The 17,983-nt window shown below is 33.0% G+C and overlaps 1 protein-coding gene across 6 annotated transcripts in view; it reads right to left on the reverse strand.

The window, feature by feature from the left end:
- Positions 1-17,983, reverse strand: part of ARB2A (ARB2 cotranscriptional regulator A) — a 362,742-nt gene that overhangs the window by 199,292 nt on the left and 145,467 nt on the right. For all 6 annotated transcript variants that reach the window (XM_045512561.2, XM_045512560.2, XM_010949571.3 and 3 more), the window contains one exon: positions 10,288-10,506. In XM_045512561.2, coding sequence (XP_045368517.1) covers positions 10,288-10,506 — 219 coding nt within the window. The remainder of the gene's footprint in view (positions 1-10,287; positions 10,507-17,983) is intronic.

The following is a 17,983-nucleotide window of genomic DNA, read 5'->3' on the forward strand; positions in this document are numbered from 1 at the left end:
AAATTCACATATGTAATTCAAATTGAAAATGAGAGGAGTCTATAATGGATGTATTCAAGTTACTCAGTAAACACGCTACATTGCCCAGCTATGTTACACACGAGAGATGCATACAGAAGTGCTGAGATCCACTGGCAAAGCCAGCGTGTGCACATGTTAAAACACCGAAGCGGGATGGTGGGAGAGGAGGAGGGTTGCTACATGCTGCTTGGCTTTGAACAGGCAAACTTACCTAAAGATAAGCTGAAATCAGGGGAGGGGTAAGAAAAAGATCACCTGTAGTAAACAAAGCACTTTTGAGTCAACTATACAAGCTGATCCAGGCTTTCCCTTACCCTCACCTGCAATTAACTCCAAACTCCTTTGCTGTCAAGCAGCTCACACACTGCAGATGGACACTTTTAGATTTAGGCAAAAATAATGGGTGAGGGTGTCTTCCTCTTCAGGCGACAATGTGAGTTGAAAATTCTACCCCCAATATTATCTACTCATTTCAATCCTCTAACAACGGTCTTTGAATAAATTGTTGCTTGTGGGAAATATTACCTCATATCCCAGCAACTGCCTTGCATTCCTAGCAAGACCCATTTCTCCCTTCACTCATATTTTTCACATACACACAGAGAAACCTTAGAGGAGAACCATTTGTAGGAAATGTTCACTATTGGCAATGTAGTATCGTGGGGAAAACATAGGCTTTGCAGTCAGATAGACTCGGGCTCAAACCTTGGTTTAGTTACTCCAACTAGGTATATAACCATGAGTAAGTCTAGGTCTCTGAGTCTCACTTTACATATTTGTAAAGTCAGGGTAATACATGAGACAATTAATGAGGACTACATGAACAAACAAACAATGATAAATACTTCTAACTAAACAAATAGATGCACAAGGGCCCTAGCTAGCAGGGAAGGAGTTGGAGACATAGGGTCTTAAATTGCCCCCTCTTCCCAAGAAGGGGATAGAAGTTGTGAACGTGATCAGTCAGTCATGATCAAAACCAAAAATAAGCATGGTGAATCCAACTGTATTTTAGACAGTTACTCTCAAATGCTATCTTAGACAAAAAACAAGAGGAACCCAATTTGGAGAATTACGGAGACAATGGCTTCAGAAATGGAGAGAGAGTCAATGACAGAAGCAACTGGATTGTATATCGAGAATATTACAATGATTCTATCTAATATTTACTGAGTGAATATTCTGTGCAAAACCCTGTACACATGTTGCCAGACACCAGCACCCAGTTCTTAACTACTCCAGAATCTGTCTAATGTAAAGTTAAGGTAAACAGAAAACAGGAGGACAGTACCAGTAACAGAAAGATAGTACCAGTAAAGAATGAGTAGAATATGGTGATAAATTAGATCCCAGCTGGATAGGAGGGATAAAATCTGAGCTCTCCTGGGAAGCAAGAAGCCACACATTTTAGGGAAGAGGAGGGAATGAAATTTGTAGTTGCTAAAACCCAAAACGGGCGTGTGATTCTTCAGGGCCTTTCATTGTTGGGGAAGAGCAGTAAAAAACACATTCTAAAGCCTCAAATTCCACTGGCCTGGTCACTGTGGACTTGACATCTTAGTTTCAATGAAGGGAGGTTGGCACGGGATGGAGAACACGTGAAGCACTCTACACAAAGTGCTCGCTGAATCCAGCTGAGAAGAGTTCAAACTGGATAGTACCAAATGCCTTAAAAAACCAGTCCTCATCTGTTTTCTATTTTGGCTTACACAGCTGCTTATCTTGTTCTAGTTTCATACTGCCTAATACATCAACTGAAAAATGGTTCTTATTCTAGTCTAAGCTGCTTTCTTTCATTGCTTCTATGTTCAACTCCAGAAAAGAGATGTAGACCAGCAGTTCTAGAAATGTGGTCTGCAAACCTGTGACAGTTCCAGGGACCCTTTCAGGGTGGGTACATAATAAAACTAAGACATTATTTGTCTTTTTCACTTATTTGTGTTGCTATTTGCATTAATAATTGAAAAGCAGTGGAGAATAAAACTGCTGTGACTTAGCACAGATCACAGCAGTGATACTAAACTCTGTAGCAGTCATTGTATTATTTACTGCCACACACTCACAGGAAAAAAAAAGTTTGCTTTAAAAATGTTGATAAAGCATTAAAAAATTACTTTTATTACATCTCAACCCCTGAGCATATGTCTGGTTAATATTCTGAGTGATGAACGAGAAGGTAAGCATAAAGCACCAGCAAACCAAACTATGTTGAGATGGTTGTCTGGATGAAAACTAGTTGTGCAGCTGATTGAGTTGTGAGCTAAAGTAGCCACTTTTTTAATGGAACACCATTTTCACTTGTAAGACAGAAGCAAACTACGATTCAGATTTGGGTATTTGGAAGCCGTTTTCTTGAAAGTGAAGAAAGCCTGAGTTTAAAGAAAACAGCTGACAGTATTTGCTGCTAATGATAAAAACTGAGCTTTCATGCTAAAATTAGAATTTTGGGAAACTTGTATCTTCCCTGATAACTTTGATGGTTTTTCAATTCTTAAAAGCATTATGAATGTGATTGGTAGTATAGTAATAGACAGGAATTCTTTTTAACTACATAGTAAAATATGTCAACATTTGGAAGATCTGCATAACTCAAACAATTTTTTCCAAATGACCAATATGTGATATCATAAAATTATTCATAGGTAAGAGATCTATTCAAAGTACAAGACTGACCAACAGATTTTCATAAAACAGAGTATGAAATGGTCATTAATGTGTTTTAGATTCACACTGCAACTGATCTTGCTGATTGTTGTTGTAGCATCAAAGAAGAATAAATATAATTATCTGAAAAAGCTTTTAAAATACTCCTTCCTTTTACAATTGCATATCTGTGTGAAGCCAAATTTTCTTCATAAATGTCAATAAAGACAACATATCGCAAGATACATGGAGAAATTCAGCTGTCTTTTATTAAGCCAGACATTAGAGAGACTTTTTTTTAAGTGCCAGACATCTCACTATGTGTTGTTTGTTTTGGAAAATTTAATCATTTCTCATAAAAAGATACTATCTATGTTATCATATAATGGGTCTGTTATTATTACTTTAAAATAAATTGTTAAAAATTTCTCAGGTTTAATTTTTTATGGTAAATAACAGCAGATATAACCCCTATAAACAAAAACCCTTTAGTGACCTTAATAATGTTTAAGCATTTGTAAAGGAGTTCCTGAAATCAAAAGGTTTAAGCAGCACTGATTATAAACCAATTGGAAAAGATGACATTTGGCCATAATTCTCCCCATATTTCCTAAGGAAAGAGGGTAGGGAGGGAAGAGAAAGAAAAGGGGATATACTGAATAGCAGGTATCCCACTGGCTGTTTTCATACACATTAATTTATCTCATTTATTCCATACAACAGCCAAATAGCTATGATTATCCCTATTTTACAGATGAAAAAACTGAAACACAGAGAGGAGCTGTGACCTGCCTGAAGTCACAGCTTGTAAGTGACAGAATTAAGGTTGCAGCATGCATCTCTTTGATTCTGAAGTTCTTATTCTTTCCACTATAGTATATTTAGGGCAGAATCCTCTCACTAACACTCTCCAAAGGCCAATCAAAATCCCTAAATGCAGAGCTTTGGTCCTTACTATAATTTCTGTTCTAAATCTAAAGGTCTAATTATCTTCCTTATTTCTAATTCATTTTGACTTGTTTTTACCACATCCAAAGAACGCTTGGTACACTTAATAATGGCTGGTAGTTGAATTTAAAGAACAATGTACTAATTTTCTGAGTGTTAGCATTCTTCAGACATAATATACATAGTCTCAGTTCTTTCAACTTCATGCTAGTCAATATCAAAGAGTAGATTTATATAGTGAAAGGTCTGTCTGTTTTCTTTGTAGGTTCATGTAAGCAAGCATTTATTCAAATACGCATTCATCAAATATTTATTAAAATCTACTGTGTTTACTAGGCTTTGGTAACATGAAACATGAAAATACAAACATTAATTTCTGATGATCTGAAAGAGAACTATGTATGGCCTTTCAACGCTTTAAAATTAAACAATATTATGGCTACTTTCTCTGTAACTAGGTTTGATCACAGTTTCCCTTTTAAATGAAAATCTTCAAATGAAAAGACTAAGGTATGCTTTAGTGAATATTAAATGATTATATCTTAATATTGCTTTATTGCATTAGAAAATACAAGTAGAAATAATAGTGGTCTACCTGCAGGAAGGATGCATTCCAGCTTACTTTCTACCACGTTAAAAACAAAGTGAATGTTTTGAGGAAGGGTGAAAACTCCTTTCAGGGGGAAATATACTGAGAAGTCTAAGTTTAGCCACAGACCTAAGCCACATTTTCCAGGTGAACTATATCAATTAGCAAAGCTGATGTTTTTACCTCTTGTCTGATTCCTATGCTGTACTGCTCATTGGGTTCCAAACCCAAGAGAGTAGGGCAGCGGTATTATTTCTCATACAAGGTACAGAAAGTTGCAAAAGGACCTTGAGAATTGAATTCTTTCTCAATTGATTCTGAACTTGAGAGGAGACAAGGTGTTTTTTTATTGGCCTGGAAGTTCCAAGACTGTGTGCCAGATACTATGTTCCCTTTACATATATTATTATCATTCCATTTTTCACACAAAACTGAGGCATAAGGAAGTTAATGTATTTCAGGTGACCCTATGTTAAGTGGAAGAGCTAAGATTCAAGTTCAGGTCCATCAGACTCTGCACTTTGAATCTCATCTCCATATTATCTCTCTTTGGGCATGATTCTGAATGTTATTCAGACACTAAAAACAGGAAATAAAAATAGTTATTATCACAATCTGCATTTAATGACTACAGGTTTTAAGTTTATTTGGAAAAATGTAGATGTCTTAGAATGCAGAAAATGTTTAAAATAATACATTCTTGTGTTGATTATTAAGGTACTAGCTAAGTATATTCATTTTTATTTCCAGTTATATTTTAAAAGGTTTTGGACTAAGGGGAAAAAAAAGGAAGACAGAAAAAAAATGTAGTGTGATTGGGGTATTCAGTTTCTGAGGGAAGCAAAATTCAGTATGAACAGCAGCAGCCCCTGGTGGTCTAAGGGGAAAAAATAGTGTATCTATAATTATGGGGGTTGAAATATGTTTTTAAAAAGAATATATGTACATATTTAGCCATTTGACTCAGTTCTCAACCCAACACATTAAAAAACAGATGCTTTAAAAAATGATCTGTTGGCAAGATGCTTGTTAAAATTTTATCAGTTGAAATATTAAAATTCATTATGAATTAATTAACACATTATATAAAAATAAAATGTTTTTGTTTCATCATTTTACAAAGTATTATAACCAGTGGTGATTAACACTGGGAATTTTGTGTGTCTTGATATGTGTTGCTCAAAAAGAAACTAAATTTATAGGATTACCACTAAATTGATGACATTTTCTGTCTTCACTCTTGAATTCAGTTGGCAGATGTTTTTGAGAACAAAAAATTCCATCTTATTACAAAACATATTAAGCAGGTTTTCCTGCCAGGCATGTCTGACATGATGTTTATTGCCTAGACCAAATCAATCCCCTTAATAAGCCATAATATATGCCAGGAAGTACATTATTTCATAGTTAAGGAAAGTTGTCACATGAAAGAGTAAGTACTTTGATCTCTCAAGCTCTGCTCCTAATGCATCAGAAATGTGCTACATAATCCAATAGTTAGTCATATCTATTTATACTCATTTAGTAAATAAAATAAAATTATACTTTGCTAATCTTAAAGTTCTAGGCCTGGATTCTACTTTGCTTCTGCTGGTGTATACTAGATATTTGCAAAAAATTCAAGGGAGATTTTGGCTATTTACTGGATGCCAGAAAAAGAAAATTCAGATACTTGAATATTGTAGGAAAGTAAAATGGTTTCAGAGGTTAAACAGTCATTGATTTCAATATAAACAGATTGAATCTGGTTGTTAAATCACTAGACAGAAACGACTCCAGTGGCATTAGTACATAGAAGAAGAGGTACAGAGGAGAAGAAAGGATATTTATCAGCCTTCACCAATATTTTGGCCATAGCCCAAGTCAGAATATCCAAAACATATTTTCTAAAGGAAAGCCTCAGTTTATCAGAGTTGGCTGTTTCTGAACAATTGCAAAGATTCACAGGAACGCTGAAAAAAATCAGTCAGAAAACTAGACACCAAGTATCTCACGATTAAGGAATAAGTTTTTTGATGGATGTCAACAAGCAATCAATCCATAAACACTTGAGTATCATTAGTGTGTGATGCCAGGCTTTGCCAAGGTTCCTGTTCTCTAAATGTCTCTTCCACATTTGGATATTTCCTTCTGGGGCCATGTGAGTTCCTTTTCCCCTCCACTTCTAGTATATATATATTTATCTTAATGTTCTGGGTCTAATCCCTCTTCTTTACTTCCTATCACTACAGCCCACAACTAAGTCTCTTAGGGAAGAGTAATTCAAGCAGTTCCAACCCAATATAACTTAGATCAGCATCAAGTCACTTTTGCCTATATTCCACCTACTTACTATGTATTTACTGTAAAGTTCCTTTAACTGATCTTTTTTAGTCTGAACACTTGTCTTCTTATGCTCCAGTTTGATACCAGAATAACCCTCACTTCTATGCTGCAGGTCACATCTAAGTTATCTCTAGACTAAGACATAGTCTTTTTGCTTTGGTCTCCTTCCAGGGGATTGGATCCTAGTGAGTGGGTTTAGTATCAGTTCCTGAATCTCTCACAGTATGCACTGTACTATTATAAAAACGGGATCATATCTATTTATTCTTAAGGATTGACGTGCAATTCCAAAATCTATAAAGCATCTCAAAGATCTAAAGGATTGTGGGGATACAGTGGAAAGGTCTGAAAGATAAATTGGTAATAATATTATGAGACAAAATACAAGAGCTATCTCAAAATGCAATTGATAAATTCCATGTAAGCTAACTAATCATAACAACTTTCAAGAATCTTAATAAGGAGAGGTCACTGATTATGATGTGAGTGGATGAAGGAGATTTCAGCTAGGCACTACAACATGGATAGAATTTGGATTAAGGTAGAGAAAAGAAAGTAAAGTTACAGACCCCATAAAGCACAAAGTGCATACGGGGTAGAGCAAGTACAGCAAGAGCCTGGTTGTACTCTTATAAGCAAGTGTGTAAAACAGAAATACTAATAGGTCAGCATGAAATATTTCCATGTTCATCCATAATTTTAGCACCATGATGATATAGCTAAAAACGAAAATAGGATATCTCACTTTTATATATTCAGATGCAAATGTCTAGATCAATCAAGGTATAAAAGAAATCTTGGCAAACTGGTTGTTAATTCTCTAAATGTCTTAGTTACTGGATTGGGTCGGGGACTGATAATGTAATTTTTCTTTGTTTTGGTTTGTGTGAATGTTTCCTCATCAAAAATCAAGTAGAATACTTTAATAATAACAAGACATATTAGAAAAAGCAGAAGTAGTTTGGGGTTTTAATCCTGGCTCTACCATCTTATTTATCAAATAAAAATTTATTGTGAAGGCTCTGTTCTACAAATATTTATTATGATGCCTCTGTTCTAGGCTCTAGGTTACAGCAATGAGCAAAATAGACTAAGTCACTACCCCAGGGACCTTACATTAAGAGCTACGTGATCTTGGGAAGTTTACGAAGTTTTGACTCTCAGTCTCCTCATCTATAAAACTGGATCAATATTATTGATCCTATTAAAAGAGAATATATTTGTATAGTATTTTATGTTATTAATTTATTTATATAGCATAAATATACTATATCTAAATTGTTTATAGACATTTAAAAGTATCTATTAAATGATAACTGGTCAAAATCTATATAATCATAAAATGCAGTTTACTATATCATATCATGCTTTTATTATAATTGGTTTAATATTCATATTTCAGATACATATTTTATTTTCAACCAGTTAGAACAATGTGGTAAAGAGGAAAGAGAGCAAGAATCTACAGTAATCAGAAGTCTTGGTTTTAACACTTACTTCCACTATTTACTAGTTACACAATCCTAGACAAAAATGTACATCTGTGCATCAGTTTCCTTAACTATAAAATTAAGGATGAAATTATTTGATCTACTTACTTCATGGGGTTGTTCCAATTAATAGATGATTGATTTCAAAATGTAATTTATACAAATAAAAGTTAACCTATCCCCATCACATACATGCTCTGTGTCTGAAAATTACAAACACTTGTTATTTGGAGACACGCAGAGGAAAAGGGGGTACTAGGAGTCACTTCCTGAGTGGATCAAAATTGCCTAAGAATGAAGGTACCTTACACAAATCAGCCATTCTTCTCTTTCCCACTACAGGATCATGCCTTAGTATCTAGAAGTATGTTCAAAGAGTATCAGCTTAAGTCTGCTATTTTGCACAATTCTGGATGATTTTAAGAGAAAGGCTGTTTATTAAGAAAAACAACCACTTCATAACTAAAACTATCATGTATAAAGCTGTGTTATCTACATGAGTTTATTTTTATCTTTTAGTATTTTCAATGAAAACCTTGACTAATGAGTAAAATGAGACAAGAAAGAAAGAGGAGATCTTAATGAAGCAACATAAAAAGATTTTCCCCCCTTGGTGTAAGAAAAAAATAGATGCAGGCATAAACAAAACAGATGTGAAAACAGAATAAAGAAAATGAACACATACAAGAGAACAAAAGAAGATCAAAGCAATGGTGACATGATAAAGAGAAAATAGAAAAGAAGAAATAAAATAAAACTTACAAAACAGATGTCAGAAATAGACGCTTACTCTGAACATATCATAGGCAAATAAAAGAAACTGTTTAAGACGAAATGAAAAACTTAATACACAAAATCACTTTTTGTTTGCACTTTACATAAGCAAGTGAATACTCAATGATTTGTATATTTCAAAAACTTATACAATTCATTTTGGAATCTAGATATCAGGGGTAATTTTTTTTACTCTGTCTTAAGACCCTGGTTGACAGACTGGATCATATTAATGAGGACGCTCAGGACAACCGATAGAGAAGAAGGTGACATCATGACCCTGATGCAGTCATGGGGAAGAAAGGCGGTAACAGAACTACACAGAAGAGCAAGCTACTTATGGATTCCAAATCTAATCACTGTTTTTGTTTTTCAAACAATATGTTTAATAATGAGACGCTATTTAGAAATTTCAATATTATAATCTAACTTTTGCTTGACTCATTTTATGACATGCTTTAGGTATTCTTGGTCCAGATACAATTTTCTGGATGTTGAGAATTTATATGCTGCTTAACCATCATAATTCACTCAACAGACTGATCTATAATCAAATGAATGTTTGGAGTACAGTTTACAAAAGTATAGTGATGAGTAAATTAAGGAAAGTAACTTAGAAGGTTATATATTTCACCTCAGAAGTGGTATGAAATAATTTATTAAAGAGCTTTTAAAGTAAATGTAAAATAGCTCTAGTTGAATAACTAAAACTTTAATACTATCTTACAGTATAACTTGTAAATTGTTAATCTGTCTATATTTAAATGTTCTGAATTGCTCACTTTTGAAGAACATAATCAATTTACTGTTTTACTTACCCAATAGCATTTCTGACGTGCTTTACTATTAAACTATATTTCTGGCATCAATAATAAGGGCTTTGAAAATTGCTTGAATCCATCTCATATACACAACACACAGTGTGTATATCAAGCAGAATGTGTCAAAGGGCAAGTAAAATTGTTTGTGCCCCCTACAGAATTAGAACTCCTTGGGCAGCACTGCTATAACGATCCCATGCTGCTAGCATTACAAAGTGCAAAGGTTCACTGGTTAAGAAAAGAGCAAAGGACAGAGTTCCCTCATTACACTATCCCTAAACTATTCTCGCTTAAATATTTAGTAAGATATTAATTACTCTTCCTCTCTCCATCAGCCTTCAGAAGATGAGCTGAGACACTGTGGATGGATGGTTGCTCGTAGGAAAACAATACATTAAAACTATCACCACCCAAGATGAAGACTGATGTTTTGTACAGTGTATTATTAATTGCTTTTGAGACTTAAATAAAATATCACATTGAAATAAGAATGATGCATTTTGTAACGGCATAAAAAACAAAACATTTCATTCAAATAACACCCTTGGTAAATAAATCATTAAAAATTTAAAAATTAACGGTTCATTTTAAAAAATTAAACAAAATAATTTATAGAAAATAAATCATAAAGTAAAGGGAATAATGAAATAAAGTAATGATCTTATGTATTACTTACTCGGATGTACAACTGCATCATTTCTTTTTCTCTTTGGGGGTTACGATACTTCTCATAGAAATCACGTCGCTTCTTTGTTTCTTTAGAGACTTTATCTTTTCTTTCCCTCTTTTCTGCTGGTTCATCTGCACTTTCAGAAGATGACTGTACATGTATCCTCGGCTTTTCTACTTCAATATAGTTTTCATTGGGATTCAGTACTATTACTCCATATCCTTCCTGTTTTGAAAGCACAAAAGGCAGCATAATTTAATCTTAGAAACCACTTCCGTTCATAAAAACGTTCTTAAAATCTCATAGTAAGTGATTTAATATAGTTTCATGTTCACGAAAATATTTCTTTATAAAAGATTATAGTTTTAATTTTTCCGACACAAACTGATTTAAAATTATTTGCCTGTATTGTGTGTGTAAATAAGCATAGATTATAAGATCAAAAAGACATAATTGTAACATTAAAACCATAAGGCTTAAATGAAAAAAAAAAAGTACTTCAGATCTCCCAGAACCCCAAAAGTGATCGAAATAAACTATCAAATAATAAGTACACTTTCAAGCCACATTAATATTTATAATACATATTTTGAAAATATAACTTCTTTGAAATTGAAGTTTATAATTCTAATCACATTTTCTTGGATTTTCATTCCTCTACAATTGCAGTTTAATGAGTATTTTTTACTTGTTTGAACTTAGAAAAGAATAAGCAATTAATAAGAAGTAAACAGTCTACAAATTTCCATCTTTATTATCAGGAGCACAAAATGTCTACCTGTGCATCTTGGATTTTTTCATCTCTCTTTTTCAGGAAGGCACACAAATCATAAAACCAAATAAACCAATCTCTTACTATAATGTACGCAAGCAATTCTTTAATCCTGAAATTTCTTTCATTTTTCAACTACCATAAAATTTTCTCTCTATTAAGGACTAGTACCAGGAAACAAATTCCAATGTTTAAAACACAGCTTATTGAGCTATTAAACCTCTTTTTAAGTTTTTAAAACATGTTTTTTCCTGTCTGACTTAATTCTAGCAAGGCAAATATTTCTATGGTTATAATTAAGGAAACTTTCGGCATTTATATTATGTTATAACTGATGAAATAATCTAACCATGAGAAAAAGGAGAGGGCTAAACAATTACCACTGACAAGCATGTGCAACAAAATTTTTGAAGCTATTGATACCTTGTCTTTTCTATTCAATTCTGTACTGTGGGTGTCCCAATTTTGTCTTGTAAAATCTTGTAAGGTCATACATAAAATATGTATTATATTATGTATAAAAATATAAGAGCTATGAAAAATAAAGCTTAAAAACTCATCCTTAAAAAAAAAAAAACACATCTTTTTTCAAAGCTACAACTGTAGAATCCTATGTCAGGTTTAAAGTTTAATTCTTTTCTGCCAAACCAAATATAAGATGATTTTAAAACTGGGAGCAGTAATACTAAGTCAATATTAGCATAGACTCAATTATCTTATTTTAAATATGCTACATTGCTACACATCGTTGGCTTTTTTAATAGTTGATTTCACAGACTACATACAACTACAACTTCATTGGGATTGTTTCAATTTCTCCCCCAATCAGCTAATATTATTGTATAAAACCACGATATTGTTTGGAGATTTTTAAGATCATTAAAGTTTCAATTTAGTCATAGGACTGTTAATTAAGATATAGATGTTTTACATCCCTAAAAACGATATAATAATATCTACCAAACTGATTAACAAAATATCACATATTCCTCGACACATGTTCAAATAAAAGTTTTAGATAAATGTGTCTTTTATGAAAGGCTTGTAAAACACTTTACAAATTTTTAAATTTAAATGTTCTACATCAGAGCACAAGAGAAGGTTTTTTTTTTTTAAAGTTTCTTAGCCGGTAAGTCAAAGTTTCACCATACCAACAAAAGATATTTTATTTGGTTCTGCTTTATTCTAATCTGTATAGCTATTCAAAAGTCTTGTAATTCATTGTGATCACTGTCAGGTAGACATATTGTCACTTGGTGATTTTCTACAGTTGGACACACTTGACTAGTTATTAAAATCACATTTGAAGGAAGTTCCTACCCCTCTTCCTTGTACCTCTTACAACTTTTCACGCCCTTCTCAAATTTCAGCTATAACTTCTCCTCCCACCAAAAGTAAGTTAAAGAACACTGTTGCACTCTGCTAAACAGGGTGAAATAGAGGCATTCAGTACACTGTCTCTGGTGTAAGGAACATAGTCAAAAAAGGTCACCATAGGCCAAAAAGAAAATTGCCTCCTTACTAGATTCTGTACCGTGAGTAAGTGGTCTCCTGCCATGTTTCTTCCCTGCCTTCTCTCAGTGAATTGAACTTTAAACACACACACAAACACACACACACACACACAGCCTCTCATACATACAAGAGTTAGAGTTAGCAAGATCAAAATAGAATCTTAGAGGCCTTAGAGATGAAAATAGAGATATATTACATTTTAATGATAATATGAAAAATTTCAAACTCAAAGTAACAAAGTGGGACTTTAATAAATTGACAGAACATGCACATCATCTTTGCATAATGAATAAACTCCAAATAAAAGTAAACTCTATAAACAAAATTTATAGTCACCAAAAATGACAAAACTATTACCCTAGTTAATACCTTAATCACTAGAAATAACAGCTTCATAATATCAGGTTGACTTGAGCAGAAGTTTTTACTCCTATTTTTGGAAATCATGGATTGAAAAATTATTGTGCCTACTTGATTTTAAATGAACTCTGAAGTTTGATATGTCCCATCTAAATAAGTATAAAAACCAGAAACACATAAATTATCAAAGAAGCAGTCTTTGTCTAAGTTATCGATTATGTAACTGAAAATTACATGACTCATTTGTTCAATTTTATAAAGACACAATGTCAATTTTTCACCAAGGCATCAACAGATGAAAAATGATTCTGTTTTAAAATCACCACTATATAAATCACTTAAATATTTTTTATCATTTAGATTTCAACAGCAAATGTAACTCTTTAAACATCTGATTTATTTGCAAAATATTTTATCATTTAGATATTTCACACCTCCAGTTTAATTAATGGAATAACAATCAGAAATATTCAGGAACATTTTCTGCTGAAGCTAATTTTAATAAATGCCTTTGTTGCAAATTCAATTACCATTCCATAAAAAAACTTACATTTTTCAATTAAAATTTTCCAGATAAATTAATTAATGCAATATTCACAGAGACCATTCATAACCATTTTATAATGAGTAAGAAAAACCAGGGCAACAAAATAAAGTTAACTACCTCACCCAAAGATATGTAGTCAAACTTTTCTTTTCCTCCTTCTCTGTCACATATAAACATTGCCTACAAAATCCTTTTATGTAATAAAGCTACAAAGATTTTTGCCATGTCAACATTAATATATGGAAACTAAGGAGTCAGAGCAATCAAAGTAAATAAAACAGACAACATACCAGTAGTTAAATTTAACTATTTTAAGTAGAATGACATCAATTTATATGTTAAAAATCAGAATAAATAGCATTTTAAAAATTAATTCTTTCTATTCCCAGTAACTCAATCAGTACACACAGAAATAAGAGAGAGCCTAGTTTGACCTTTAACAAATGTACGCATAAAGTTTTACAAAACTACTCTATAAAATCAGGCATCAAATATAATATCATAAAAGAACTGTGTAGTGCCACGCTAGTAAGACCTCCATAATTCATGCTTAGAATAGAACATTAAACATTTTATATTGAAGTATTCCTTTTAATGTAATTATTCCTTAAGCATGCTAAACTTCTACTAAGATGAAAAGTTAGGTCATTTCAAATATACGTGGAAACTTCTGTTCTCTTTACAAGATAAAATGATCAGACTGATTATCTAACATTTTACAACTAAATAAATAAAACTTCTGGCATCTTTCATAATGATTCACTCAAATCAATTCCAATATCCAACATTTCAAGAGACAAAGTATACATAAAGTTGTTGATTAACTCTTTTGTTCGATCACACAGTCTAGTAGAAGATCAAGAAGGTGATCAAGAGGACAGATGTTGGTAAAAGTAAGCTTTATCTGTTTAATTTACCTCATGCTATTTTTCTACCCGTTTATAGCTATAACTGTAGTTTCACGATCAGACCTGTGTTTTATAAGGTATAAGCCATGGGATCTTAATCAGAAACCCTCAAAATTCTATTGCTAGATGTAGCATTTTATTCAGCACAAGTGCTTGCTGCGATTTAAGCAGAATACATAAGCCTCCTTTACTTTGAAGTCTATAGATGCACTTACTAATAAATGATAGTTCATGTATCATTCAATCAACAAATGATGGCTTAGGTCAGAGACCTAACACAGATAAGTGATGCCAAACACAAAGAACCAAAGAGGAGACCTTGCTTAATAAAATCAGTCCAAAAATGTTACTTATCAAGAAGATTGTACAAATAAATAAAATGTTAAAAAGCCTGGCCAGAAACAGAATGTACTTTTGATCCCAAATGAAACCTTGCTAAAACTTAAGATTTATCCAAGTTAATTTGCCTATTAATTACCAATTACAAGGAAAATGGAAAATAGGAGCAAATTCTACATCTTCTCAAATCTCTTATGGTTGGCTAAATAAAAAATCAGCTGAAAGTCCTCAGCTTTGCATATTAACCTGCAGTACTGCAAAGCCACATGTGACCAAAGAGGTCAGGGGCCAGAGTAGAATCCTTTGACCTATGGAATTATCAGTTTTGGTCTTCAGGCAAGGCTCCGTAAGAGATCATTTTACACAGATTTATCAATCACATTTTTCAACATCAGCATTCTATCTGCTTGGTTTGAAAGAAGATAGGTGCTCATCCTCAAGGGAAATGAAACCCAAAGTGTTTTATCTATAAACTACATCAATCCATGGTTAAAATGGACAAACCACTGTCCATTCATCTTTTCTGAAAGATGTATGTTGTGTTTATTCTTATCTTTTTCACAAGAAGGGTATGTATATGTCACTGTTGCAACATCCTAGGTGCAACAGTGAGATGAGGTCATGACAACCAATCAGAAGTCACTAGTGAAGCGTTAAAGTAAACATAGCTGTTGGAGCTGCAGCTCTGCTTGAAAAATGCCCCTCCATTATTTCAGCAATTTTCTCAAGACGTGACCTGGGACTGAAACGCTTGAAATGTCACTTGACTCCGTTTTGTGCTTCTTCCCAATTGCATTTAGGTAACAGCACCCTGATAATATTTTATAAAATGTCATGACCGTGCTTCGACTTGTAGCTCCCTAAATGCTAACGTTGTGTTCCATGGTATAAAAACACCAAAATGTGAACCAACATAGATTATCCCAGTAAGTTTCCAACTTCAAATAGCTCATCAAGTTAGTCAGTAAAAGAAAACATGCCACAAAAAGTTTTCAGAGGACCACCTGTTGTCTATTATTTTTACATAGCACTTACTCATAAATCATAACACAGGGTAATTAATCAAGCTGTCAAAGAGAAGGTCAAAGGTTATATGGTAGAGTCAGAAGGTCATGCATGGGCTGATAGAGGTCAGGGTCACACTGCATTCCTCATTATCAAGTTGGGATGAGAGACGGCCCAAGCAAACAAAAGTGAAAGCAGATGGAGAAGTGAGTGGATAAAAAAAAAAAAAAAGAAAATTTCACCAACAAAAAGAAAAGTGAAAGAAGACTGTCAGCTGCCTTCAAGTAGAGAATAGAAGAGAAAAGAAATACACTGAAATGTGCTCAATGGAGCTCAAGAACATAAAGAAACTACAGTTTTATTAATTAAATAAGTTGAACATAACTTTTCTTGGCCATTTTATTAGTGCTTATGAAGCAATATTAGAAAATATATGTTTGCCATCTCTATACCTTCCCTAGCTAGTGTGCCCAAAATAAATTAAGGTAAAGGCAAAGAGTTCCAAGGATAAAGTTCGATTACAAAAAAGAAACCTTTATAATAAGAGGGTTCTTTTCCCTTTAATATTGTTTCAGGGTTACAACATAGATGCAAATCGTTTTAAGCCATAGGACAGACAATTTTTGAGTATGTTACACAAACACAAATGCATCATAAAAGTCCTTTTGAATAACAAAACAGTTATAAAATATTCTATTATTACGCTGGCCTGAATTAGATGCAGAATACTGTGCAAAATTAGCTGTCACCCTTTGCTCAAAATCTTTGTTAATCTCATTTTGAATGTTTGCAGCTTTATCAACACATGCATCAATGTCAGCTCCTTGGTTACTGAACCGCTGTAGTTGGAAGAAGATATAATTAAAATGTTTTGGCACAGAAAAGGTGAAATTGTATCTTCCCTTGTTCCCTTAGGAGTCTGTAAAACATGAAGGATATATTGACAAACACACACCCTTGTCTCTGGTTCTGACATCAGGTCATCTAAGTGTTATTTATTTTAAAACATTCACTTTGCACTTACTCATATCATCACCTGCTCTGTTTCTAACTTTTCCTATGTTTTAGAACATTATATTCTAAACATCACAAATTTCTCTTCTAATCATCAATATCTTACTTATTAAAGTATTCTGTAAATGTACAATAGCAGCATAAAAAAACATTTACCACTCATTACGAAGAACAGAAATATGATTTAATACTACAGCATTATAAAACCTTTTATATTCTTTGCTTCCCATTTTCATAAAAAGACACAAACATACACACACACATTTCTACATTAAACTAAAAAGAAGTAACAAGTTACAACTGTTGCCCCGTCAAGGACAAATCAAAATCCCTAAGTGGATACAGGGAACCATATGGACACACCTCCTTTATTACATGTTCCCAAGCTGACTTGGATGGACAAATTTATCTAATGAAATGTACTGTTCTGCATGCTAGCTATGCCTTTATGGTTTAAAGCCCTTAATGTTCTCCTAACTTCCTATCAAAATCTATTATAAAATTGTGTAAATTTTATAGCTATAGAAGGTAGGCAACATGGTCTTTCAGAATATCGCTTTTGACCAAATCGCATACCATACAAACACAGGCTTAAGTTTCCAAGTTACTCTTAAAATCTGCTTAAGAATTATGGTACATAAATAATTTTATCTTAAAATATGTCACCTTTCTCTTTCTTTCCCCAATTAAGATATTATGTATAAAATATTTTTGTCTTTTCAAGAATATATCAGTGCTTTGCTTGTGGTTCTAGAGTACACTTGCAAGCATGAGGACATAATGAAAGATCCCAAGTAGTCACTGGGTCAATAATGCATTAAACACTGATTTCATACAACAAATATTTAATAAGCAGCTACTATCTACCAAGCACTGTGCTACATACTGCGCTATACTCATGGGCTACTTTTCATTTTAAGATATTTCCACTCTAGAAAATTCCAAATCAGAATTAAGTACAAATTCCAAAAGTGTCTCCATGAAGTCGTTTTATTCTTCAAGAGGAAGAGAACTATGAAAAGGAAAAAAAGCACTATAAAATATTTCTAACACCAGTCTAGCTAGGCTTTCAAGGGTGAGTAATCATAAATGGTAAGCTATGTTTGTGGTTTGTGTTGTAAGTATTATTTTAACTTACTCCAACACAATGAAAATGCGCTGCTTGGGTGTGTGTGTGTGTGCATGCACATTGTAGATACAGTCAGATATTTTAACAAGTAAAATCATTTCATAATCCAAAGG

The sequence above is a fragment of the Camelus bactrianus genome, chromosome 3 (assembly GCF_048773025.1).
Source record: "Camelus bactrianus isolate YW-2024 breed Bactrian camel chromosome 3, ASM4877302v1, whole genome shotgun sequence".
Taxonomy (NCBI): domain Eukaryota; kingdom Metazoa; phylum Chordata; class Mammalia; order Artiodactyla; family Camelidae; genus Camelus; species Camelus bactrianus.